Source organism: Clarias gariepinus, chromosome 9, assembly GCF_024256425.1.
Source record: "Clarias gariepinus isolate MV-2021 ecotype Netherlands chromosome 9, CGAR_prim_01v2, whole genome shotgun sequence".
In the NCBI taxonomy this organism is placed as follows: Eukaryota; Metazoa; Chordata; class Actinopteri; order Siluriformes; family Clariidae; genus Clarias; species Clarias gariepinus.
The window spans coordinates 16,538,821-16,564,888 of NC_071108.1; the positions used below are offsets into that span (position 1 = coordinate 16,538,821).

A 26,068-nucleotide genomic window follows, 5' to 3' on the forward strand; every position below is an offset into this window, starting at 1 on the left:
AAGCATATTAGACAGGTTTTAGAGCATGGTAGATACTAATTAACAATGTTTACTCATTCTTTTTGTCATCTCCATCTGCCCCTGCTAAGTTGTCCACAGCGATAGCCAAGAACACATTCAGCAGGATGTCTGGAGAACCGTAGTTAAGGCCTCTGTATGACAAGGAAAGTCATCACCCATACATAGTTGGGCTACTAGATAAACATCCAAAAAAAAGGTTGTCTTTAAATTTAAATGGGAATCTTGTGGCAAAATGTAAGAAGCAGTTCTGTGTAGGTAAACAAAGGCTTCTATCCTCATGTCTCTGTACAGTCAGTGCAGAAATAAAGGATACAGTTACCACAGATGAAGAGAATGACGAAATACAGACACACAATCATACCAGGAAATACAGGGCCTCCATATGCAATAATTCCATCATACATCACCATGTTCCAGTCCTCACCAGTCAGGATCTAAGCACCAACAACAGGCTTGATAAGACAAAAATCTAATCTGCTACCCTTTGTCACATATATTTAAGAATATTATACAGTATTAAATATGCAAAAATATGTTTAAAAAGTTAACATATTACATGCTAACATATCCAGTTAGCACTAGTAACACATTTGTGTTATGATTTTCTACCTATAGGTCTATCAGTTTGATCTCATGAGCCAGACTGACCTGAAAGCAGGTGAGGAGAGCCTGGGGGAAATCATCAAAGGTGCTTCTTTTTGTCTGTGTCTCATCAAAGTTGAACTTGCCACCAAAGAGCTGCATTCCCAGTAGAGCAAAGATAATGAGAAAGAGGAAAAGCAACAGCAACAGAGATGCAATGGACTTCATAGAGTTTAATAGAGATGCCACCAAATTGGAAAGAGCTGTCCAGTGCCTGTGGGATGTCAAGATAAAAGCACACCAATCAATACGAATTTTATTCAACCCCAAAGGAAAAGCCCAACAACATAAACGTGTGGAATTCGATACAGGGGTAATATATCAGTACTATTACACAGCAAAGAATTTAGTTTCTTAAAAGCATTGTTAAGTACAGATTGTCTTAACCCTCTACTAATTTTAATATACGATTCCAAACATTTTCTCTTTCCTTTGTTTATTCCGTCAGTTATATGAGCGGTGAATCTATTAGCAGTCATAAACTGGAAAAAAAAAATTCTATACACATAAATGTGTCTTTGAAATGTATGGGATAGAACAAAAATGTAAATCAAATGTACATAAAAATATTGAAAAAAATATGTTATGAAACTATGTGTATTCCCTGGTGTCACAAATTATTGCTAGCACATTCAGTGTGGCCTCCATCCTTGAGGCTGGTCTGCATACCGTGTGACTTTGAAGATCCTAAGCAACCGAACACAGCGCAGCACAGAAATGCCGAGAGGCGGCATGATCTCCATCTCCACTAGAACAGTTTCCAGAATTCCTCCACACACCACAAAACAGTCAAAACGATTGAAGAAAGCAACAAAGTATGCCTGCAGCCCCAGACTGTACATCTTCAGCAACATCTCAACCGTGAAAAGAGACAGAAGCACCTTGTTGGCAACATCTACAAAAAAAAAAAAATTGTCAGGAGAAGTTTCATATAAACCTCATACAGGGTAAAGAACTTATTTAGATGAATACATTTTTAAAGCCAAGACTTCATGTTCATGCTAAAATGCAAAGTGGAAAAACTTTGGGCAAAGGATCTTTTTATTGTTGATTAATCAATAATGTCAATAATATACTTATTGCTGAAATGAATGCATTGGTTTGAAAAGACAGGTCATTTTATGACTTTTGATACATTAGTAGTTATTTTTTTCAGTATAAATTCATGTTCCTATTCCTGTTATTCTTACTACACAAATGTTTTTAGGTTAAATGGAAGATTATTCAGTAAATAATGAAATGTGAAAGGCTTATGAGTATGAGGTTTATAATTATGTATTATGCTTTATATACACACCCTGCACTTCCGTGAGCCAATCAGGCTGGTTATAATGCTCCGATGCACTCAGAGCTGTGTTTAGAAACACAAGAATCAACACCAGCCAATAAAACGTCACAGATTTCACTGCTTTTCGACAGGTTCTCCGAATTCCACGGTTCCATCTGCGCAATGTCCGACTTATGACAAACACAAATACACAAAACAAACTCTTACATACGGGAAAACTTTGAAATGTGAAATGAGAAAGTGAGAAAAGTGATAAAGCAGATCAGTATACTAAATTAGGAAAAAAAAAAAACATTTTGCAATTTTACCCTCTACAGCAAAACCACAAAAGTACACACTAGATGGTACAGTAAGTCCCCAACATACAAAACTTGTTCCACTCCGGGAGGCTGTTCGTAAGTCAGATTTGTTCATAAGTCCAACGAAGTGAGTCTAGTATAGTACACCTTTGATACAAACATACAATGTTTTGTTTTCACATTAAACTTTGCGACTGTGCCCTTAATGTTGACTCATTTCTCCCGCACACCTACACGCACACACATACAATATACCAAACTGAGAATATTGTATATAACTGTATATATTGGTATTTGGTGCACTGCAGTGTCTATATTTTGTACAATACGCGTGAGCTACTTCCACCATTCGTAAATGCAAGGTCTGTGGGTATCTGCGGAAATTTTTAAATCAAATGTTCGTAAGTCAGGAACTTAATAAATAAATATATATATATATATATATATATATATATATATATATTGTACTTACTGTAATGGCACAATTGAAGTCTTATGAGGAAAAATTACTTTTATGTATTTATCGGTGTGTCCATCAGAGACGATGTCAATTTTTGCAGACTCGTTTTTAATGTGACCACCTGGTCAAGTAACAGTGGTAAAGGGCATCTGTGCTAAAATAAATAAAACTCATTTTAAGAATTAAGCCTATTTCCACTAGTAGTTTACCAGGGAAGTGTGGAATGTTGATTTGATGGAAGATGACTTAAACACTGATGTGAAGTAGCATTATAAAAGATCACAGCTATAATATAATATAAAGCTTCAATTTTGCTAGGGAGTATAATGACTTTGGAGCAATCTTAAAGGGTATGTGGTCTAATCTCAAGTTCAGATTGACCCTATTCCAGAGCAATGGATGCATCGGGGTTAGAAAAGAAGCACATAAAGTGATGCACCCATGATGCATGGTGGTCACTGTACAGTACAAACATCTGGAGGCTGTTTTATGATTTGAAGTTGGTTGCCCCTGCTAAGTTGTCCACAGTGATAGCCAAAAACACATTCAGCAGGATGTCTGGAGAACCGTAGTTAAGGCCTCTGTATGACAAGATATATAAAATATATTGAGTTCTTATATTTAACATTATTGATCAGACACAACACTAACATCACGGCCAGGTCAGCTGAACAACATTGATTATCATTTATATAGGCAAAGTGTTGACAGGATCCTGGGTTCACGATGTTCATTTATGCCTGTGGGGACCAAAGGCAAGCCAATGCAGTACAGTTAAGTTAATGCTGGCTGTGACAGAAAGGTATCAGAGCACACAGCGCATCACAACATGCACTGTATAGGGCTTAGCAGACAAAGAGCTCAAGGCGCCCCACAATCCACAGCAGACAAAGAATCTGCCACTAATGTTTTGGTGCCAGAAACCACAATACATCCCCAGAGGGCCCAGAGCTGCCCTGGTGGCACCTTCATAATTTTTTTATGCCTATTGTTTTGTTTTGGGTCCTCAGTGCAGTTAGGTACATCAATAAATAATACATATTTGATCTAATATAATATTTGACCTCAATATCAAACCTATAAAAAGCAAGTAGACCAATAAACTTCCTAAATGAGTGTAAAGTATAGCTTTATGTAATGTTGATAAAATACCTGTTCTGAAAGGGTATATGGAATTAATTTTACAGTTAAAGCGGTTCCAGAAGAAAGTTATCCATTTCATAAAAGCGCACACAGTATACAGTAATACAAATATGGAAAAAAAAAAAAAAAAAGAATTAAGGTCATAAAAAAGCCTGGATAAAACATCTAACTCACCCTAATCATTTTTACCCTCTAATTGAGGACATTAACTGCAGGCAAAAAGCTGGAGGACATTACCATTGCATGGAATCATTTTTTCTGGCATGTTAATTAAACTTTCATCTACTAGCAGTAAACTCTTAGACACGTACTCACCAGCAGGGGGTTTTCATTATCCAAGAGCTGAAAAAGAAAATGCAACAAAACAGAAAATTTATACAACAGACGAGAAAAAGAAGATATTACCTAGGAGTGTAAAGTGCAACTAATGTAACGAGAAGCTTAACAGCACCTAATGTCTAACATGATCAAATAAGATAATATCTTTGACTCTAGGGGTGTATGTTTATTGTATGTGTGTGTGTGTGTGTGTGTGTGTGTGTGTGTGTGTGCGTGTGTGCGCGTGTGTGTGTGTGTGTGTGTTACCAGCAAGTAGCGCAGCAGTCATGGTGTTCTTCATCTATATTTTCTGTGTTGTCTGATGCTGTTTCACTGGCTGGAAGACTTGCTACAAAACAAGAAAGCAAGTGAAACATACAGTATTGGCAATGTAAAACAGAGAGACGTGGTGGAAAAAATACAAAAGAAAATCTGAAGAGAGCTACTCTAATTTGAATGTCAGCTGCATACAGGCAATCAAATCTAGAACAGGGTCAAGTCATTTATTGTGAATCAAAGGCCCAGATTTTCTGCAATGATGTATAATTTGAGATAAAGTCAAGGAGTGCTATATTTAGCAGGTAGGTGGGAAGAAGATGGCTGGGAAGGCTCCCTCTGATTGGCTGTACCGTGAGTCTCATTGGAGTGAGTGAACCAGCTGAACTTTCCTCGCTTTTTGTCAGCCAGGTCACGCAGGGTCATACCTGAGACAGAGAGAGGGAGACTAATGTCAAGCTTGGAGGAAACCTACTAAAAGAGTCATATGCATTGCAATAATAATGTAATTCATGCAACCAATTGCATAAATATATTTGATTCAGAGAACTGGTTGCTAATGCATTCTGTTTTTTTTTTATGTTTTTTTCTTTAGAGAAAGAGTCTGTGTTGAACCAATGCTTGACAGCTCATGACTGGTTATTTCATCTACTAAAATATTTGGATGTATTAGAGAGTGAATAAGGAGCTTAGTTCTAAAACTATAAAAGGCAGGCACATGTGTGAGCTCACGTCTGTTTCCATCCTCATTAAACTCATCCATGTCCTCAGCCTGCATGATCCAGTCCATGTAGCCACACAGGTCCTCCTCCAGCTGCTGCTTCTCCCGCAGCTTCTGAAAATCCCCACGTGCTTTAGCCTTCTCTCGCTCTTTAGAGAATTCACTACACACACACACACACACACACACACACACACACATAGTTCTACTATAATGAAATAATGCACCACAAAGCCTGCCAATTGCTTAGATCCTTATGTTTGCTATTTTCACATTAAATTTGAGAAATGACTGTTTACTTGTTGCTCAATATACACTACAAGTCAAAAGCTTTGCATACCTTCTACTTCATCGTTTTTCCTTTATTTGTATTATCTTTAACCATGTACATTAACAATAAAACAATCCAAACGATAAAAGAACACGTATAAAATTATGTAGTAAACAAAAAGTGTTAAATAACCCAGAATATGTTTTAGATTTTACAGTAGATTGTCCAAAGTAGCTACATTTGCCTCTGATGACAGCTTGATACATTCATGGCATTTTCACCTGTAATAGTTTTTAATTCACAGGTGTGCTGTGTCAAGAGTTAATTTGTGATATTTTTTGCCTCTAAATATGCTTAAAACCATCAGTTGCCTTGTGGGAAGTGTGAGAAGGGAGAGTCAATAGCTCTATTAGTGTCACAACAACCACTGTACACATCCATATTATAGCAAGAAACACTCATTATGTAAAGAGGAAAGACAGGCCTTCATTACTTTAAAAAATGTCAATCAATCTGAAAAATCTTAAAAACTTGAGTGTGTCTGCAAGTCCAGTCACCAAAACCATCAAACACTATGACGAATCTGGCCCTTATAAGGACTGTCCCAGGAAAGGAAGACCAAGAGCTACCTCTGCTGCAGAGGATACGTTTATGAGAATGGCCAGCCTCAGCAATCACTGCTTTACATTTACATTTAGGCATTTGGCAGAAGTCCTTATCCAGAGTGACTTACATTGTTTATTTCATTATACATCTGAGCAGTTGAGAGATAAGAGCCTTGCTTAAGGGCCCAACAGTGGTAATTTGGCGTCCGGGGGTTTAAACCTGGGACCTTCTGAAACATAGTCCAATGCCTGAACCACAGAGCTAACCCTGACCCGGGGGACTTACAGCACCTTAGATTAGAGCCCACATACTGTAAATGCTTCTCAGAGTTCAAGAGGCAGACATATTTCAAAATCATTCATGGTCAAATTGTGGCAAAGAATCTATTGCTTCGGGAAGAACAACAAGCAGGAGACACTTGCTTGGGTCAATAAACACAAGGAATGTACATAAAATTTGGGATTTTTGGTTCTAATCACCATGTCACATAGAGAAGATGAACAGATGGTTCCTGAATGTGTGTTTCCCACTCGGAAGCATGAAGGTGGAGGTGTGATGGTGTGGGGATGCTTTGCTGGTGACACTGTTGATTACTTAGTCAAAATGGAGGGCACACTCACCCAGGATGGCTATCACCGCATTTTGTAGCAAAATTCTATCACATCTGGTTCACACTTAGTGGGATCATCATTTGTTTTACAACAGAACAATGACCCCAAACACACCTCTAGGTTTTGTACAGTAAGAGCTATTTGTCCAAGAAGGAGATTAATGGACTGCTGAATCAGATGACCTGGACTCCACAATCACATCCAGTTGAGATGGTTTGGGATTAGTTGGACTGTGGGGAGAAGGAAAAGCAGCCAACAAGTTAAGACTCAAAACCTCTGGGATCATCATGGGTGATAAGAGAATGCCAAAAGTGTGCAAAGCTGTTATCAAAGCAAAAGGTGTCTGCGTTGAAAAATCAACTTTTAATATCAATTATTATTAATTAAAATATTAATAATATTCTGAGTTATTAAAAGATTTTTGTTCATTGCATAATTCCATATTTGTGTTATTTTGTTAATGTTAAAGACAATAACAACAAATGATAAAAAATAAAAATAAAAGTTTGTCCAAACTTTTGACTGATACTGTACTTCCGCCCTCGACATGTGCCACTGGAGCAAGATAATTCTTCACTTATACTGTATCTGTCAGCGGTTTCAATGTTATGATTCAATTGCTGTAAATGTTGGCTATGAAGTGAATGTTTTTTACCCTGCTTCATTAAAATAAAGACAACATAATTTTTTATAATGGCAATATTTTCACTTTGACTGTTTATACTAATGAGTTAACAATAAAATAAACAGACATGAGCTTGAAACGTGGCCAAGTTTATTAATGTTACTGACCAGTAGCAGTTTGTTTACAAGGAGGGCCTTGGAAAACAGTCAAAATCATATTTTAAAAAATATTTTAATGAAGATTCTGTAATGTAGTGAGAAAGATGGAACCCTCAGCCTCATTTAGACCGCAATAATTTCATGCTACCCATAAAAAATAACTTTGCCAGCAGCAAAGTTACTTAATAACAAAAAATGCAGGTATCTCTATAACAACTGGAGTAACTGGAGAAGTATTCAGAAAAACAATGTTTAGGATTAAAACTTTTGCAATTTTGTTAAAGGATCATGAGGTTGTTGTATTTGATTATTTGTAACTGATTATTGCTAAATTTGACAATTTGGTATATTTCACTTATCAGCTAAACTAACCTGTGCAACCTAATACCTGACTTGATAGAAAAGGCCCCAAATTAACACATACGTACATAGGGACAATATATATCTGGCAGAAATGCATGTGGTCATTGGAGAACTTGCACATGAACTCCACACAGACAGTAACGCAGGCTCATGATCAGACAAGGGACCCTGGAGCTGTGGGACAACAACAGTACCTGCTGTACTACTGTGCCTTTCTAAATAAAAGTCACGCTTTATCACATATTATTTTACATAGTATTTGTTTGTGTGGTTATTTGAGGCACAGGAAACATGATTAGCTGAGTAAAAACTGCATGAAAGGTGATATAGCCAGGTGACAGCTTGAGGAAAGCTTTCACAGACTGATATGAGTGTCCAGTGATTTACTGGGGAAATGACATTCAATAGCAACACTCATATAAGGTTTTGTTATTGCCTAGTATTTCTGGGACATTTTGTCATTTGAGACACACTAGAATACTAAAGGTGAAAAGTTATCTGTCTGTGCTGTCTATTTGTGATTAGATCACCAAAGACAGATGATATTACGCAATCTAACAGACCGGATCATTTTCAGCTCTTCATATACTGCACCTGAACATTCCTATATTCATTTTAGTCAATTTACAGTTAAGAAAAGCGTGACAACCTGTACATCTGCAAACTCATTAAAGTACAGATAAGAACAGTAAATAGATTAGGAACACTTACCCGCTCAACACACCCAGCACAAGATTAAGAACAAAAAATGACCCGAAGATGACCAGGCTAACAAAGTAGATCCAGGGCAGCTCAAAACCTATGGCATCATTCATCTACCGAAAGAAAATGTAGAATTACACTGCATTAGCATCGTCCATTTATTAGTAAGGGCTGAAAACCCTTAAAACAAGAGGAATTCAAGACCAGAAGGTTTAAATTAAATTAAAAATTTCTGGTGAATAAAGAAGTAAAACTGATAATTGACAACTACAGAAGACTGCAAGCACAGGGCGGTGATGTGACTCTTAGCCACAGTAAAATGTCTTAAAGAAGGCTGTATATCGCTGAATGGCGATCCTGGGCGAGTGGAACATCTGATCCTTGAAAATTGACGGATAACTTATTGTCCACATGAGAAAGAGGCGCATACTGTACGCACAATCATTCACAAACACCACTTGCAAGTTACAGGGACTCAACTGGGAATAACAAAAATTTTGACTTTAAATGCTGGTCATATTTCTGTTTTTGTTTGTTTATTTTTTTGTGCTATTGTTCGCATAGAAAATAGACAAGTCATTACAAAGAGCTGTAACTCAGTTTTGGTTCGATGTGAAAAATTAGACATAAGCTAAAGGGTACACAAATCTCTATTTGTATCTATAAATATCTATTTGTACTCTACTACAAGGTAAAAATAATTGAAATGAAAAATAAGTAACCAATAACCCAATCTAAACCCAAACACACTCGACTGAAAAGAAAAAAATTGTAGATAGAGTGACTCTGCAAAAAAAAAACTACAGAGTTTCTAAACTGCTGATACTCGCATCGAAATGTAGACCAGGTCTACTGATTGCTCTAAAGAAAAAATAAAGAAGACTGATCAAACTGTTCTATAGTTACGGCGGTTTACCATATACATACACCTAAGGTTAATGTAGAGTAGTTAAACCATCTTACATATTCACATCAAAAAGCAATACAGCAACACAGGGTCTATTAATTTCTTATGTTTGTTACATCACAAAAAAAGCTTTAAATTAATACTTTCTCTAGTTTATACAAATTAATTACATGTTGTCTGTATGAATCCTATTACAATTTAAATTTTAATCTTAAAAGGTCAGTTTCTAATTAAATTTAGTTCTGATTCAACAAATTAATTGCCCTGCATGCAAGCAGTGAAGAAAAGCATGGTGCTTTTGTACTGTGGATTAGTGTAGTACACGTCTTACAGTGTTACTGGGAAAAATGTCTGCACATTATTTCTTAATGTCAAAGCTGAAGAAGGATCACTTATCGGTTGCTAGCATGATTGAGTGTAAGAGTATACTATAGTCATAGTGTTAAGCCAGACACTTACCCAGTAAAGAACATCAGTCCACCCCTCCATTGTAATGCACTGGAAAACAGTTAGCATGGCAAAGAAGAAATTATCAAAGTTAGTGATGCCGCCATTCGGTCCCTCCCACTTTCCTCTACACTCTGAGCCGTTCACAGTGCACTGACGACCATGACCAGCGAATGCACATGGTACCGGGTCATCATCTGCAAACTCATCTGGAAGAAAAAAAGAGAGAAAATGAGACAGAAATCAATTGCAGACTTTAAATTAATTGAAAATTAGGATGTAGCTTAGGTAGAAAGGGAACTACATTCAAGTCAAATGTATCTAGTGCTTACCTGTTTTTTTATTATGTTATATATTAACTACCCAGTTATTTTGCGCATGTAATTTTGTGGTTTATTTAGGGGTTTAGTACATTTATATATCTTTATATTTATGACATATTTACATCTTTAATAATCAACACATCGGGTTTGTGGCAAGATATGGAAGCTGGTTAGGTGTGTGAGCGTTAACCTTTGCTGATAAAGTAGCAGGTCTTGTGCATGCGACCAATGAAGAGCTCAAGTCCAATTATTGCATAGATGATGATAACAAACATGACAAGAAGAGAGATGTGCAGTAAAGGAACCATAGCTTTCATAATGGAGTTCAACACAATCTGCAAACCTGAAAATATGGAAAATACAGAGAGATAAATAGATCATGCCACACATGAATAAATTTTACCCAGTTTTTATTCTGTATACACCTTTTAATGAATACTTTTTCAAGAATTCATTAATGTAGAAAATACAATGAAACCTTAAGTGTCTGATAAAAAAATATTTAAAAAGTACCCAAAGCTGCTTTTATAAATTAAGCTAAAATCGCATATTGTAACAAGCTTCTTTGGCTTTGCTCTGAATAAATCATTTAATGTACAATAACATTACTGCTGGCTACAGAGATAAATCAACCTATTGTAAAGATTTTAAACAACTCCAGAGGCTGGAATTATGGCTCGGGCTTAGTCATGTTTCTATGCTACAGCTATTGAATGAGGCACAAATGCCACAAGGTGTACTGTGCCACATAAAATCTAATACTATCATCAAGGTCAATCAGCCTTTTAGTTAGAGTACTTTGCATGCTATTAGTTACAAAATGGCTAGAATAAGAGCTACTCTCATGGACAGAAATAGTTACCAAAAAAACAGAATGATGCAAGTAATTTGGTCTATGCCTGGAGAAAGGAGGCGTTCTATATTACATACTCAATCCTCATACATGCTGTAGATAGTTGTGCCGTGCAGTGCTAACAGACTTTTTAGAGCTTATGTCAAGATTACATTACTGTGTTAGCTGGAGGCAAAAAGAAGCAAACCATAATTTCCTCAGGCTAAGCAGCTACCAAAAATATCATCTTGCTATGATTTAATGGATCTTAACTAAGACTTATTGTATACCTGCTGCAACTGTGATAAAAATAATCAAAACAACTTTAGTTAAATGCATTAATACGAAGGAATTAAACTGATGTGATCATCAGAAATGCTTGTGCTGGAAGTGCACACTTCATACCGTGAAAGGTTAAATTAAGTATTGTCTCTTATAGGCATAATGAATGTCTAAAAATTTGTCATGCCACCATACACATGTTTTTATTCAGCCGGTAATAAAATACAAGCCAGAGTTAGTTACTGTGTTTAGGGTGTTTATTTGCAGCAGCTAGGCTCTACCCAAGGCATTTCAGTGTACATACTATAGGCCCTAACCTACTGTGCCAATCATTAATACAAGACAAATAAAAGACTTTGAGTTTCAAAAGACATGAACACACACACACACACACACACAAACTGACTGGGCACTCCTGAGACAAGTCTGAGAGGTCGTAACACTCTGAAAGCTCTAAGTGCTTTCACATCCAGGCCTCCTGGCTTCCCTGGCATGTGTAGCGTTTCCCCAGGTTTATGGGTTGCAGTCTCCAATACCACACTGAACAACCTGCACACATGCAATTATAAAAAAAAGAGTTTGCATTACTAAGGAAATCCTCCATGCAACCAAACACATATATAATATACATCCACAAATAACTAAAGTTTAAAAAACTGTTTTATGTTCAAGTTATTACTATATATTTTTAATCCCTTACTTATATTTACAAGTACTAGTCAAAATGTCTAATTATTTTAAAAGTAAAAGAAGTAAGAGAAATATGAAGAAACTCAGGATAAAGACCAGAAAGAGCTAAAGAAGGACATGAAAAGAAACTGAAATTACTCGAAAATACTGGATACTGAAGAGAAAAAAGTGATTTACAGTATTACAGTATTATACCACCTGAATATATAATATGAATAATCATACATACTAAAGTGAGCTATTATCTAAATAAGAACAGACACGGTGAGAATGGAAAGTGACAAAGCTAATTTACCCTACAATGACGATGACAAAGTCTAACAGGTTCCAGCCATTGCGGATGTAGGAGCTGGGGTGCATGACCAGCCCGTAGGCCAAAATCTTGAGGAAGGTTTCTATCGTGAAGATGATCAGAAAGATGTACTCCACTTGTTCCTGTGCACATGATAGGGAAGAAATGTCATCAAGCTGATATACGTATTTGGTGTGTGTGTGTGTGTGTGTGTTTGGGCGTTACTCATATTAATGCGTTTAAAAGCATAAGCTCTGACTTGGCTCTGGCTCGTCAACTGAGATTTTCTTTAAAAAGTCCAAAACACTGCATGGCATTTGCACATAGAGTAGATAGCTGCTTACCACTTGACACTTCTAGTGCAACAGTGAACAGACAGAACTGCCTGAATTTATAAGAGACGGCATCTAGAAGCTGCAAGTATTCTCCTCCAGAATACTTTTGTATGCAACCAATTTATCATAAGGAAAAAAATACCCGGTGACAGCATCTGCTAAAATGTGTGAAGTCATATTTCAGCATACCGGATTGTAAATGCCGCTACCGAGGAGCGTATAACGAAAACATGATGGGAGGCCACGTGGGGGCTGACACATGAATGTGATTTATATTTCAGTTGCAAATCCCTTAAAACTACTCAGTTCTGAACATTTCTGTTTATTTTTGTATAACTTTAGTATAAATAGATGTAAATCTTGATGCATATGTTGTTTTATTAAATGAATGTGCAAATTTAGTCATTTTCACACAGAAAACAGATTAATTTCTAAATTTCATTAACCAGGTCACAAAAGCAAATCTTGAAGTGAATAATTTCCCTTTTTAGACTTTTAAAACATAAGCAATTGAGAAATAACACTTAATATCAATGAACAAAATTCGTGTTACATAGTGTTTTTTTGGGGAATCTAAAACATGAGAATGTGAAAAAGAAGAGGAACGAAACAGAGAGAGAGAGAGTCATGATCCAACACATTTGACTTTAAAATAAGGATGGGGAATTAGTGAGCATTTTGAAGGATTAACAATCTGTCAGAAATCCACCACTCTCTTTCTGTGCTCTATTTGCCATTTAATTCAATGTTATTCATATAGTGCTTTATTTTATAGTGAGCATTTAACAGCTTTTTGTTGTTGTTGTTGTTGTTGTTTTATCGAGAGAGTGACTTTGGTTTACTCATTGGAGCAACATCATCACTGGTGGCAACAAACCAAATCTATACCTTTTGAACTGTAATAATAAAACCAAAACTGCTGCCTTGTTTAATCAAGAGCATTTGCAAAACCCATTAAGCCATGATGAAACTGGCTCTCATGAAGACTATCCCAGGCAAAGCAAGATCAAAACTAATCTCTGCTACAGAGCAGAAGTTCCTTTAAAGGTACCAGCCTCAAAACTCGCCAAGTTACAGCACCTCGGATTATAGCCGGTATGAAAGGTTTAAAGAGCATAGGTACAGTAGTAGACACATCTCAATACCAGTTGTTCAAAGGAGATTATTGCATATTTTAAATGTACAGTATTATATCTTGCATTAGTTTGAGGTGTGTCCAAACCTTTTACTGGTAATGTATATAATACTGTGATTATATATCCTCTTCCCTCCATGCTTTGTTGGTTTCCTTAAGGTGCTCTGGTTTCCTACCCTTTGGCTTCCAACCAGCATCAATTCTTATACTTGCACAAAGTCAGGAGTTTTGTATAATCAGACTCAGGTGTATGATTAACAAATTATTAATAATCATTAATTCCACATTAATTCCAGGTTGAAATACAATCATTAACTGAAACAGAAACACCTGGGTAAGATGCTTAAAAGTGGGTGAGGAATAGGAAAACTCTGCTACCAAGGTGAGGAGACCATTTTATGTCACAGATCATACACCATGGCAAGACTACAAGGTAGACTACACAATACGATGAAAGGTAGCTATACTGCATCAGCAAGGTGCTGACAATAATCTCAATGTAGATTGGGTTTTCAAAGTAGATAGTTTCAAAGTAGATTGGGTTTTCACGATATGCTGTTCAAGCTATTTTAAAAAAGCACATACAGTAGAATGTTAAGGCTGGTAGACGCAGTGGTCAGCCAAGGAAACTTAATTCAGCAGAGGAAAGACACATCATGTTCACTTCCCTTCGACATACTGTAAGAAGATGCCCAATAGTGCCATTAGCAAAGAACAAAAGCCAGTGGGACCCAAGTACACCTATTTACTGTCCGGAGAAGTCTAGCCAAAATTGGTCTTCAATGAAGAATTGAATGTTGAAACATGTCTAAATGACTCAACAATGCATGAAGACAACCAGTAGTAACGTAGAAACAATGCATTAAAAACAAAGATGCTAAAAAATTACAGCACATGCTCTGAATGATGAGTCAAAATCTGAAATATTTGGCTGTAGCAGGAGGCAGGTTGATTACTGAACGGCTGGAGAGCAATACAATGATGAATGTATGCAGGCAACAATGGGGCTGCTTTTTTGTAAATTGAGTTGGACATTTGGTCAGGATTAATGCGGTCCTCAATACTAAGAAATACAGGCAGATACTTATCCATCATGCAATACCATCAGTGAGGTGTCTGATTTGCCAAAAATTTATTCTGCAGCAGTACAATGACTCCAAACATACAGCCAATGTCATTAAGAACTATCTTCAGCGTAGAGAAGGGTTCCTGGAAGTAATGGTTTGGCCCCAACAGAGCCCTTATCTCAAGATCATCGAGTCTGTCTGGAATGACATGATGAGACAGACAGATTTAAAGATCAAGCTACCTGCCAAATTCCTTCAAAAACTGTGTGCAAGTGTACCTACTACTATATTTTGCAGGTCACACCAAATACTGATTTGATTTGGATTTCTCTTCTGTTTGTTTACTTTTTATTTTGTTAAGTGATAAAATTTAAAAAACTATACTTCTATTTTTGAAGGCATTCTCACTTTTCAGCATTTTTTCCACACCTGCCAAGAGAACTGAACTATGTATGTATACATTACTTACATGTACCCAGTTCCAAAGCCTCAATGAGAAAAAAAAAATCCATAAAAAAACTTCTATATAAGTTATATAACTATATATAACCTTAATGGCAATCTATACTGTACTATATTTACGTGGTACTATACTTGTAAATGCCAGCAATAAGTAAAGGGATTGTTTTAAAGGCAAACAACAATGTGTACATTTCAACACTGAACATCCGTCTGTTAAAAGTGTAACTACATAAATTTTATAATACTGGACTAATGAAAACTACTATAATATGATGAGGTATCAATATTGCAGAAGGATCAGAGAAATGAGTTGGCTCTCTCTCACACACACAAACACACACACACACTCATTAACTACATCCCTCCCCCTCTGCACCTGGCATCAGAGATCTGGCTTAAAGCATCCACACAGTGGTGCAGCGAGAGAAAGTGGGGGATGGAGAGAGATGTAGCGACAAAAATGAGTGATGGAGTGATGTAGAAGAGAGACAGAGTGAGAAAAGCAGAGTAAGCTGCTTATCAGAACAACAGCATTTAAAGCAGCCACCAAACGGGCAGTTACAATCTTCCCTTACCCTCCTCCAAACACTCTCTCAGCACGTCCTTCTGAATTTTACTTTGCCCTTCTCCCAAATATAAAGCCATTCTCTGTCCTTATATTTGGGAGAAGCCAGATGGTTCTGTACCTTTTTGTATGACTTTAAAGAAAATCCAGGGAGCCAATACTTATTCACAGTACAACCACTTCATGTTTTGTAACCTCATATCTGTTTTCCCAGTAGGATATTATTTTTTAGTTAAGGGATTTGTTTTGGAAAAATTCCACCTAGGTGAGAATCTCATTCTTCAGGAAAGCTTTTTTAAAGACGGTAAGTGGCTGTTGTTAGGCTTTGGGTTAAAATGTCCTACTTTGCACCAGTGCCCTTATGCCCTTGAGCAAGGCACTCTACCCGAAGCAACATGGGGCTGCAGACTCCTGTAAGCCGGGAACAGAGACAGCCCCCAACCATCTGGATAATTGAGGTTAAATAAGGTCTAAGGTAACTATAAAGGGATTTCACTAAGGTGTAAATACGAATGTCTATTTGACTTTAAATGTCAAATAGTAAATTCTTGCTTAGTAAATCACAATCACTTACTATGCATTTTCTTTACACACAGCCTTGTATTTTGTACCAAACAACTTGCACCTTGTACCATCAGATGCACTAGGCTTGTAGCACAGTATTTAAGTTGTCAGCCCATGGATCGAAGGTCACAGAAGCTTGAAACCCCAGCACCACCAAACTAACATTGATGGGCCCTTGAACAAGACTGTCAACAACTCAGACGTATAATAAAATAAATGTACATCACTCTGGATAAAGGCATCTGCCAAATGTTGTATATACATTATTGTTGAGCAATTTTCCTTTGGGATTTATAAGGTTCTTTGAATCTTGAATCTTGATATCAAACTACGACCAAGGCATGCAATTCTCCACAGAGTTTGTTGTAAAAAATTTTGTTTGTTTAGGAAGCTTATAAAGTTTGAACGGATTGTTACACACAAACACTAAACTTGTGCCTCACTATGGACATCTAAACAAAGCATATTCATTGGCATGCAAACTTGATTATGCTATAAATCCATGCACTGTAGTATAAACAAGTTCACCAGCAATATTAGAAATAAATTTAAAGAGCCCAAAACAATCACAATAATCAGGAAAATTTTCTGCAAGAGACTGTGTTATTACACTCAAGACCATCTCACATGCATTTCCATTATTCCAGTTTCTTCAGGTTATCTTCAGATTTCTTTAATATACTGTATTTAAGTGTTAATGAGTAGAGCAGCTTGCTTTGCTTCATTTGCATGGAAATTGGACTGCTCCACCGCTCCATATACAGCCGCTCCAACTGGACTGGCAGAAGGCTATGCCTGAAGGATGAGTATCCAACAGTGCGGTGATGTGCAACCTTATTAGACTTCTCTCTCTCTGGCTTTCTTTTACAAGCCCTATGGTAACCCCTCATATCTGACAACTGCTTGGTTCACTAACTGTACAGTACTTGCATTACACTAAAGGGATGCCATGCATGTCCCCCCTGAATATATGGTACTCATACAGTTCTGAGATTTTCCCCTTATGTATGGTCCATTAAGCTCAATTCTCATAAAAGATAAACATGGGGTTTAAAAAAAAACTTCTTTTTTTTTTAATTAGCTAATTAACTTAAGCCTCCACTTAAAAGTGTTGACAAAGGGCTTTTTCTGATCTGTTCATTTTCTTCATATTTGATGACCTTTCAAAGGAAGCAAGGGCATGCATCACCTGCTGACTCCCAAACTCCCCATACAAAGCACACAATTCATTAGGCTGATGCAGACTTTCTAATCCTTAGCTAGGATCCTGTGTTCTTTTAAGATCATCACAACAAAATCACAGCTAGAGAACTAGAAAGCAGTCATACTTTGTAAATAAAAAAGGCCAAAGCACCAAGACAGCATTTGGATCATAGGGAAAAGGGAGATTAGAACCGCTTGTTTTTATTGGATATAAATTGAAGCACTCAAAGAGATTACAGTCCACATGCAGAAAGATGGAGGATTGACCACATGTGCTCTATAGACTTGGCTGGAGAGCATTATAATATTGAGCTGACCGGGAAATTCATTTCTTCATCTCCACAAACAGTAACCACAAATATGAACAAGTTAATCCGTTGCTGTTAAATAATAATAGAAGCTTCCAGAAATAAAAAAAATAACACAAGGTCGCCAGGGCAGAGGGTAACTATTTTGGTTCTATTTGGTTCTGTGGGATTCAGTGGTGACACTGATTGTTTCGGCTGACAGACTCAGCTACTCACAAATATGCTTGCATTTCTCAAAATTCAATCCACAAAAACATGTCTGCCAATGTTTGTTAGGACGAGCTTGAGTAATAAGCACATAGCGCTAACCACAGCCCCACTGGTCACCTCTGACATGAACTGTTACTGTACATGAGGCAGTTATAAAGTATACGGGTTTGGACTTAAATGCTCAACAAGAACACACGTCTGATGGTTAGGTGTCCACAGACGTTTGGTCATATATTCATAAGTGAATTTAGACTAGCACAGTCCGGTACTGCATACCATTAAAAAACTTAGAGCCAGTACACGGTACCAGAAACCAATCATGGTAGCACTTTCAGCAAGAAACTTTGTCTAGGTCTCCTTAGTAGTTGCCTCTAATTTCTAAATTGTCTCAAAAACACTTGTTGTGTTTTTGTCTTTCATTGAGCTTATGCTCAAGTTCATTCTACATGAGCATGAGCTTCTGCCAACATGCTAACAGAGTCATGACTCACTTCAACAGCTAATGCACGCTACAAAATTAACTAGCTTCTAACATAGGACTAAATCCCATATCCCTCTCTAACCACTGAACAAGAGCATTGATTGGGGTGTGGAAAATGGATTTTAAACACTTGTGCATTGGCTTTTCATTTTATGCTATTTGAGAATCAACCACAGAACAGTTAAGGCTATTTTGAATTCTATTCTCCTTACATTTCGGCTAAACTGTATGCTGATGTTCATTATTGACCTTAAATAGGAGTTTTTCCAAAATTATTTTAGATTGTAGCTTACTACATTACAAACAGCACACATACATCTAGCCGATGTCCCTATATATCAAGTGACATCATTAAGGTGTTGCATGGAAAGCATTTGCTTATTAGCAATATGTACCTGGGACATCATATAATCCCAAATTCCCCCAGGCGATGTTTGGATGTTGAAACAACGCTGTAGCCCCTGGCCACTCTGTAGATAGTCTTTGTTAACTATGACCTTTATTAATTTAGGTCTGATCTTTCAGGCTGCAAATATTTTACTATCGAAAGTTAACAACAATATTGACATATAAAAGCTAGCTTCTTAATGTCATGTGTGAATAATGAAGACATGACTCAAGCTAAGAAACTTTAACGTCAAACTGAATACCATCGCTAAGAATAATCAGAGGAATAATAAACAGTAAATATCACAGTCTGGCTGAGCCAGCATGCAGTCCAGATTCTCTTCCTCACAGCCCGCAAGTGGGAAATAAAACAGCAATGAGCACATTGCTTTACAGCTCAGCACCAGTAACTTTTTTTTTTAATCTTTCAGCCAGATTACACGAAGAATATATGATTTGTGTTTGCTTTTTTCAAACAATAAGTTTTATATGGAGTCAGATCAGTGTCATATTTTACAAATAAATGCAACATGATTCACAAAGGTATTGACATTTTTAAAAGTTGTAGTAAGTCAACCATCACTGCAGCCCTCCACCAGATAGAGCTTTATGGCAGAGTGGTCCGACGGAAGCCTCTCCTCAGAGCAAGACACATGAAAGAACGCATAGAGGACTCCAAGATGATGAGAAATAAGATTCTTTGCGACTTTTTGGAAAAGATGCTACAAGTTACAACGACTGGTTGCAATCAAGGGTATGGTTGAACGCGGCCAAGTACAGGTATATCTCAGGAGGGCTCAGGACCTCAGACTGGACCGAAGGTTTACCTTTCAACAAGACAATGACCCTAAGCACACAGATAAAGTAACGAAGGAGTGGCTTCACAACAACTCTGTGACTGTTCTTGAATGACCCAGCCAGAGCCGTGACTTAAACCCAATTGAGCATCTCTGGAGAGACCTAAAAATGTCCGTCCACAAACTTTTATCATCCAACCTGACAGAACTGGAGAAGATCTGCAAGGAGGAATGGCAGAAGATCCCCAAATCCAGGTGTAAAAAACTTGTTGCATCTTTTCCAAAAAGACTCATGGCTGTATTAGATCAAAAGGGTGCTTCTACTTAATACTAAGCAAAGGGTCTAAATACTTAGGACCATGTGATATTTCACTTTTTCTTTTTTAATAAATCTGCGAAAATGTCACCAATTCTGTGTTTTTCTGTCAATATGAAAAATGAACTTAAATGATTTTAGCAAATGGCTGCAATGTAACAAAGAGTGAAAAATTTAAGGGGGTCTGAATACTTTCCGTACCCACTGTGTGTGTATATATATATATATATATATATATATATATATATAAAGGTATAATAGGTTCAAGATTCTGGGATATATACAGTGGGGCAAAAACGTATTTAGTCAGCCACCAATTGTGCAACAAAAAAAAAAATAAAAGATGAGAGAGGCCTTTAATTTTTATCACCTCAACTGTGAGAGACAAAATAAGAAAAAATAAATCCAGAAAATCACACTGTAGGATTGTTTAATGAATTGGTAAATTCCTCTGTAAAATAAGAATTTGGTTACCTACAAACAAGCAAGATTTTTGGCTCTTACAGACCTGTAACTTCTTGTTTAAGAGGCTCCTCTATCCTCCACTTGTTACCTTTATTAATGGCATCTGTTATCAGTATAAAATATACCTGTCCATAAACTCAAAGAGTCACACTCCAAACTCCACTATGGCAAAGACCAAAGAGTAATTCTCTCTTGGGAAATTCGCTGTCAAAGGACACCAGAAAGAAGATTTTAGACCTGCACTAGGCTGGGAAGACTGAATCTGCAATAGGTAAGAAGCTTGGTGTGAAGAAATCAACCGTGAGAGCAATAATTAGAAAATGGAAGACATGCAAGACCACTGATAATTTCCCTCGATCTGGGGCTCCACGCAAGATCTCACCTCGTGGGGACAAAATGATGACAAGAACTGTAAAAAATCCGGGGGGACCTAGTGAATGACCTGCAGAGAGCTGGGACCAAAGTAACAAAGGCTACCATCAGTAACACACTGCGCTGCCAGGGACTCAAATCCTGCAGTGCCAGACGTGTCCCCCTGCTTATACCAGTACATGTCCAGCCTCGTCTGAAGTTTGCTAGAGAGCATGTCATATGGTCAAATGAAACCAAACACAACGAAGGAGTGGCTTCGTAAGAAGCATTTCAAGGTCCTGGAGTGGCCTACTGTAGCCAGTCTCCAAATCTCAACCCCATAGATTAGTAGTGATACATACTGTATAGTATGTGTGCTGTCTAGGATAAGTCTTGTAGAATAACCTAATTTAGTATGAGGCCAGGTTGTCCTTAATGTTGTTTTCTTCCAAATTCTACGATTATAAGCTGTAACTGGTCAACATGCTGCCTTTAATCTTGCTTTTTCTTTAAACGTGTCTATATAGCTAGCTGTCATTTTTTTTTTTTTTTTTAATAAAAAAATAGAGAAATAATAATACAATAATACACATAACTGGTAAAAAAAAACTGTGAAAGAATTTATAGTGCTAAGATTTAGGCAGCAGAATTACCTGCAATGTGTTGTATAATTATAATTTTACAACCAAAGTACAAAATGTGCCTATTATATTAAATATAAAGTACAAAGTGTGCCCATTATATTAATTACAATTTATTTTTGTAAAGGCTGAATATGGCACATTTAAAAATCATTTACTTGCTTCTACTGTTGCTCACTTTAAAAGTAAGCTTTCTATGCAACAACAAGACAGACAATCAGTCAACAGTCAATAGACTGTAGAGTATATCACTGCTGCTGGCCCATCCAGGTTTGGTTACAAATTTAATTATCTGAATTTTCTCATTAATTACTTTGAGATCATTTTTACTTACCAGATTATGGTTAGTAGCATTGGAGTCATCCTCTGGAAAAGGCTTGGATACTCCCAGAGCCACACAATTTGCAAAAATGGCTAAGAGGATAAAGATATCAAAAGGTCTGAACATCTGAGTTAAGGCGGCAATTTTTTTATTTTGAAAAAAGTAACATTGTAAAACTGAACTAAAGCAAATCGGTTATAATCACTGGTTTTATTAAGACAAACCAATCACCAGCACAGCATTTTGGTTCCCCAAGAGTCTTGAGTGGTTGAGTTTATACCCAAGAACCTGTTCATCACGGCAGTTTTTTTTCCTCTAACCATAAATTCAAATCACAAATTGACTATGCTTTTTAAAAATAAAGTACTGAGACAATAAATAATTTTCAATGCTTTAATTTCTGTCTATATTTACATATTTTTGAGTTACTAAAGATACTCATGATGGATTTTTATGGTGTAAAAAGTGCTTTTTGTATTTTTGAGTTGTAGAAAACAGCACAACAATTGAATGCCAGGTGTAACACACTCAGCACTACAATTGTACAATCACTAATTACAGTGCAGCCTAAGCCAAGATCAAGCATAGACCGCGGAAGTCACAAAACCTGTTAGTTAAATAGTATTAATTTAGCTTCACTTTAAAAGGTGAACCTATAATCATCAAGTGAATTATCAAATTTAAATCACAAAATCTCAGCACATGAGAAAAATCTATTCATTTCTTTCAAATACTGAGTGTCTCATGAATATGTATGAACATTAAAAAAAATTGTGGTAGTGTTAAAGGATACTTCCACTCAACTATTGACAGTGCAGCTCTGCGAATAGGGTTGTTCAGTTTAAGGCAGAAGAGCGCTCTTGGTGCTCGCTGCACCTGGTTAGTGCCCTGCACCTGCTTCTTGCCATGCTGGCTTTTCTTTCTCTGTGTCCCTGTAGAACTAGTGTTTGAGTTTATTGTGTCTGTGCGTTTAATCCTTGGCTCCCCAGTGCCTTTCCAATCGTCCTCCTCATCCTCTCCTTCCTTGTCCCCTTCTTCTCCACTTTCTTCTTCCTCCTCCCCTTCTCCTCCATCTTCCTCCATCTCTTTGGAGTACCCATTACCTGAAATTAACAAATTTAAAACTTATTCAATAAGATGTAAATGAAATTGGCTGGACTATTAAGCTGGAATATTTCTGCTAGACTCATTTGTTCTTTAGGTACAGCGTACACCTCATATTAACTGGTCAGATCAAAGTTGGCATATTAAGATATTACATATTTATACATGGTCTAAGAACCTGCTTAATTTTTATGGCTCTCTAATCAGATTAGGCAAACCACCTGTGTGTAGTTTTGGCCTCTAATGTACCATGTTTTTCTTTTTAGGAAAAGTGGTTTTTCAATTGCATCTAGACTACTGCCTTCAAACACAAGCCATTGCCTTTAAGAGCCCCCCAAAAATCAAAAAATTAATTAAAACATTCTCTCTTTTTTTTTGCTCTCAAATGTATTATCCAAGGAACATTTTTAATAGCATATGATTAAGAATTTACTGTGAGTATTAAAATAAAAAAGCTTGTTCATTGCATGTACAATATATTGCTGTATGAATTTCTAGTCAATTCACTGCACGTTAACTTATAGAACAGCACACTGGTTTAGCTTATCCCATCGTTTGGCATTTTTTAAATATCAAGCTCAGTTCATTTTTTTATAATTTTTTTTATGAAATTGCAAATTCCTTTCAGTATACAGTATTTATTAGTGTAAAAATCTATTTAATTGTGGTTATATAAAACAATCATAATTAAATTAAATTTTTTATTTGTTTAAATTGACTGATGTACATTTACTAATTTAATACAAAAGTCTGTGGGGTTTATTTTTTGTTTGTTTTTTTACATTGAAAAATCAGCAGTGACTATCACTTACTGCAAAAAAACTGAAAGCAAATCTTTGCTAATCAGCCACTGCGCACTGTGGTGAGGAGATGAGATTTTTACAATAGGTGAGCTGAGCCACACTGTGACAGATGTGACCTACTTCCATGCAAGGACAGAGTGAGTGTGAACGAACAGGATTCTGGGACAGAGGTTTTTCAGCACTCTAGTACCTGTGGACTCATTTGACTAGCTGCTGGCTAAACACAGCCCAGCTACAATATATCAGTAAAGAGAGAATATTGTAAAAATAAATCTGTGTAACTCCCTCATTTCCATAAAGACCAAATGAAACAGAACTCATATTATGGAGAACAGACCTCTATTTGCTCTATGATTAGATCTATGATCTACTTTAAACAGGTAAGCAGTGAATAAATAAATAAATAAATAATTCAGATAAAAGCAAGTAGGTTATATGTTTGTGTCACTTTTATAAGAATTGTTAGTCACTATAATCACAGTCCCTCTGATACACAAATTGTAGCAGCCCACAACTCATCTAAAGAGCTGGTCTATGCTGTTTTGATTATTTCATAAAATACTTTCTTAAACACTTTTACCGGCATTCTCACTGTGTTATTGTGAAAAACACAGACCTTCCAACCTCACAAGGCCTCGTTTAATCATCAGCTTTTGAATGTTACATGAAGAATATTTGTGTAAAACTTTTACCAATAAGTTATTATAAGGTGCATATCACAAGTATAAACCATTGGTTATAAATATCTGGGTAGATAATCTCTGCGACATTACCTTCCTGGATTGATGTAAATCTGAAAAGAGGTTTCTTTAAGGGTTCACTGACTAAAAGCTCAGCAGTAATGCAGCTTTTACGGTATTACAATTGCATGTTCTGTAGTAAAGCTGCATTACGAACTGGCATCGTTTTCTGAATTTATAGAACATTATTTCTATAGTCACAAAATGAGGGAGTGATCCATGTTTGAGCTTTGGTCTGACGATCTGGAAATGATGGACTGATACGAGACTGGATTTAAAACATGCTTCTTACTCTGATACTGTATACGTTAGGTTGTAAATGTCAATGGAACCGACACAGATGATCTTGCATTTGAATGCAATATTACAATCCTTACAAACTTGTAGTGTCATCCTTTTTCAGAGAATGATTAAACATTGGTTGGCCAAAATTTAACAAGCAGGCAAACAAATGAAGAATTTATTGGAGTATTTAAAAATAAATTAGCACTTTATACAATCTTCTAAACCTAATGACAGAGATATGAATTTATTTATTTATTTTTAAGATATACAGTGCTTAGAATTTATTTGCACTGCCTAAGTTTGCACTAGCAATCCATAAATCCAAAATCTAAATCTGGAGATCACTTTTTTTATGTTACATTTATTATAGTCTAATATGCAATACCTAGGATAATTACCACATATACTTCTATAAAATCATTTGAAATTACACACTTGTTGTGTAATTGCTTGTTGTACAGTATGTAAACAATCTGCAGAGTGGCATTCTTTAAATCAGTAGCAGAGCAACATCTGGTCCAATCCAGCACAGCTCCTAACCTTCATCTCTCCTTACGAATTGTATGGTGAATATTTCTGCGTCTATAATTGGCCGTGTTTCTCTTAATTATTCCCACGAAACGCGCAAAGGCACGAAGATTTCCCGAAAAGCGTGTAATCTGAACCTCATTTGATGTGCGTTAAAAATCAAAAGAGGACTGTAGGGAATATTGTCGACTTACTTTTCCGGTTCTCCTCATTCATGTCGGATTCGCTCCCATTCACCTCATCGGAACGCAGTGCATGACGCTCACCGTCAGTTTGCCCTCAGCTCCGTTTGTGTGTGTGTGTATTCTAGAAAAATTCACCTTCAATTGTAACAACCCGAATAACACACACAGCACTTCTTCTGTTATTGTGTCTCGACTTCGCTTTTTCTTGGCGCATGAATTGAACTCGAATAAATTAAAGAGCAAATCCCCGAGACTCTAACGCCTCCATTAAAAGGCGGGAGAGAAGCTCAAGTTTGTATCTGGTGATGAGACCGTCGCGGTTTGCCACTACAGGGTATAACCATTCATTCTCTATTTATCTCTGCGTATTATCTTATCTAAGCCTGCAAATCGGGATTAAAGCAAAACAGGTGGTTTAGAGCAAACAGCAGCCTGGAAACTTATTAAAGGGAGGGATTCTGGGATGAATATATGGAGCGTCGACAGCAGGGTTGCCAGATTGGATTTACTATCAAGCTTTAAAATCCTCCCAGTTCA

The 26,068-nt window shown here is 36.7% G+C and overlaps 1 protein-coding gene across 1 annotated transcript in view; it reads right to left on the reverse strand.

Moving 5' to 3' along the window:
* Positions 1–25,845, reverse strand: part of cacna1fb (calcium channel, voltage-dependent, L type, alpha 1F subunit) — a 55,752-nt gene extending 29,907 nt beyond the window's left edge. The window contains exons 1-17 of the mRNA XM_053503253.1: positions 25,541–25,845; positions 22,680–22,989; positions 21,899–22,004; positions 12,281–12,420; positions 11,702–11,844; positions 10,372–10,524; positions 9,871–10,067; positions 8,514–8,617; positions 5,180–5,331; positions 4,801–4,875; positions 4,439–4,520; positions 4,169–4,195; positions 1,961–2,121; positions 1,333–1,558; positions 670–877; positions 335–455; positions 54–129 (exon numbers count right to left, since the gene is read on the reverse strand). Coding sequence (XP_053359228.1) covers positions 54–129; positions 335–455; positions 670–877; positions 1,333–1,558; positions 1,961–2,121; positions 4,169–4,195; positions 4,439–4,520; positions 4,801–4,875; positions 5,180–5,331; positions 8,514–8,617; positions 9,871–10,067; positions 10,372–10,524; positions 11,702–11,844; positions 12,281–12,420; positions 21,899–22,004; positions 22,680–22,989; positions 25,541–25,562 — 2,303 coding nt within the window. The 5' untranslated portion in view covers positions 25,563–25,845. The remainder of the gene's footprint in view (positions 1–53; positions 130–334; positions 456–669; positions 878–1,332; positions 1,559–1,960; positions 2,122–4,168; positions 4,196–4,438; positions 4,521–4,800; positions 4,876–5,179; positions 5,332–8,513; positions 8,618–9,870; positions 10,068–10,371; positions 10,525–11,701; positions 11,845–12,280; positions 12,421–21,898; positions 22,005–22,679; positions 22,990–25,540) is intronic.
* Positions 25,846–26,068: the final 223 nt, after the last annotated feature.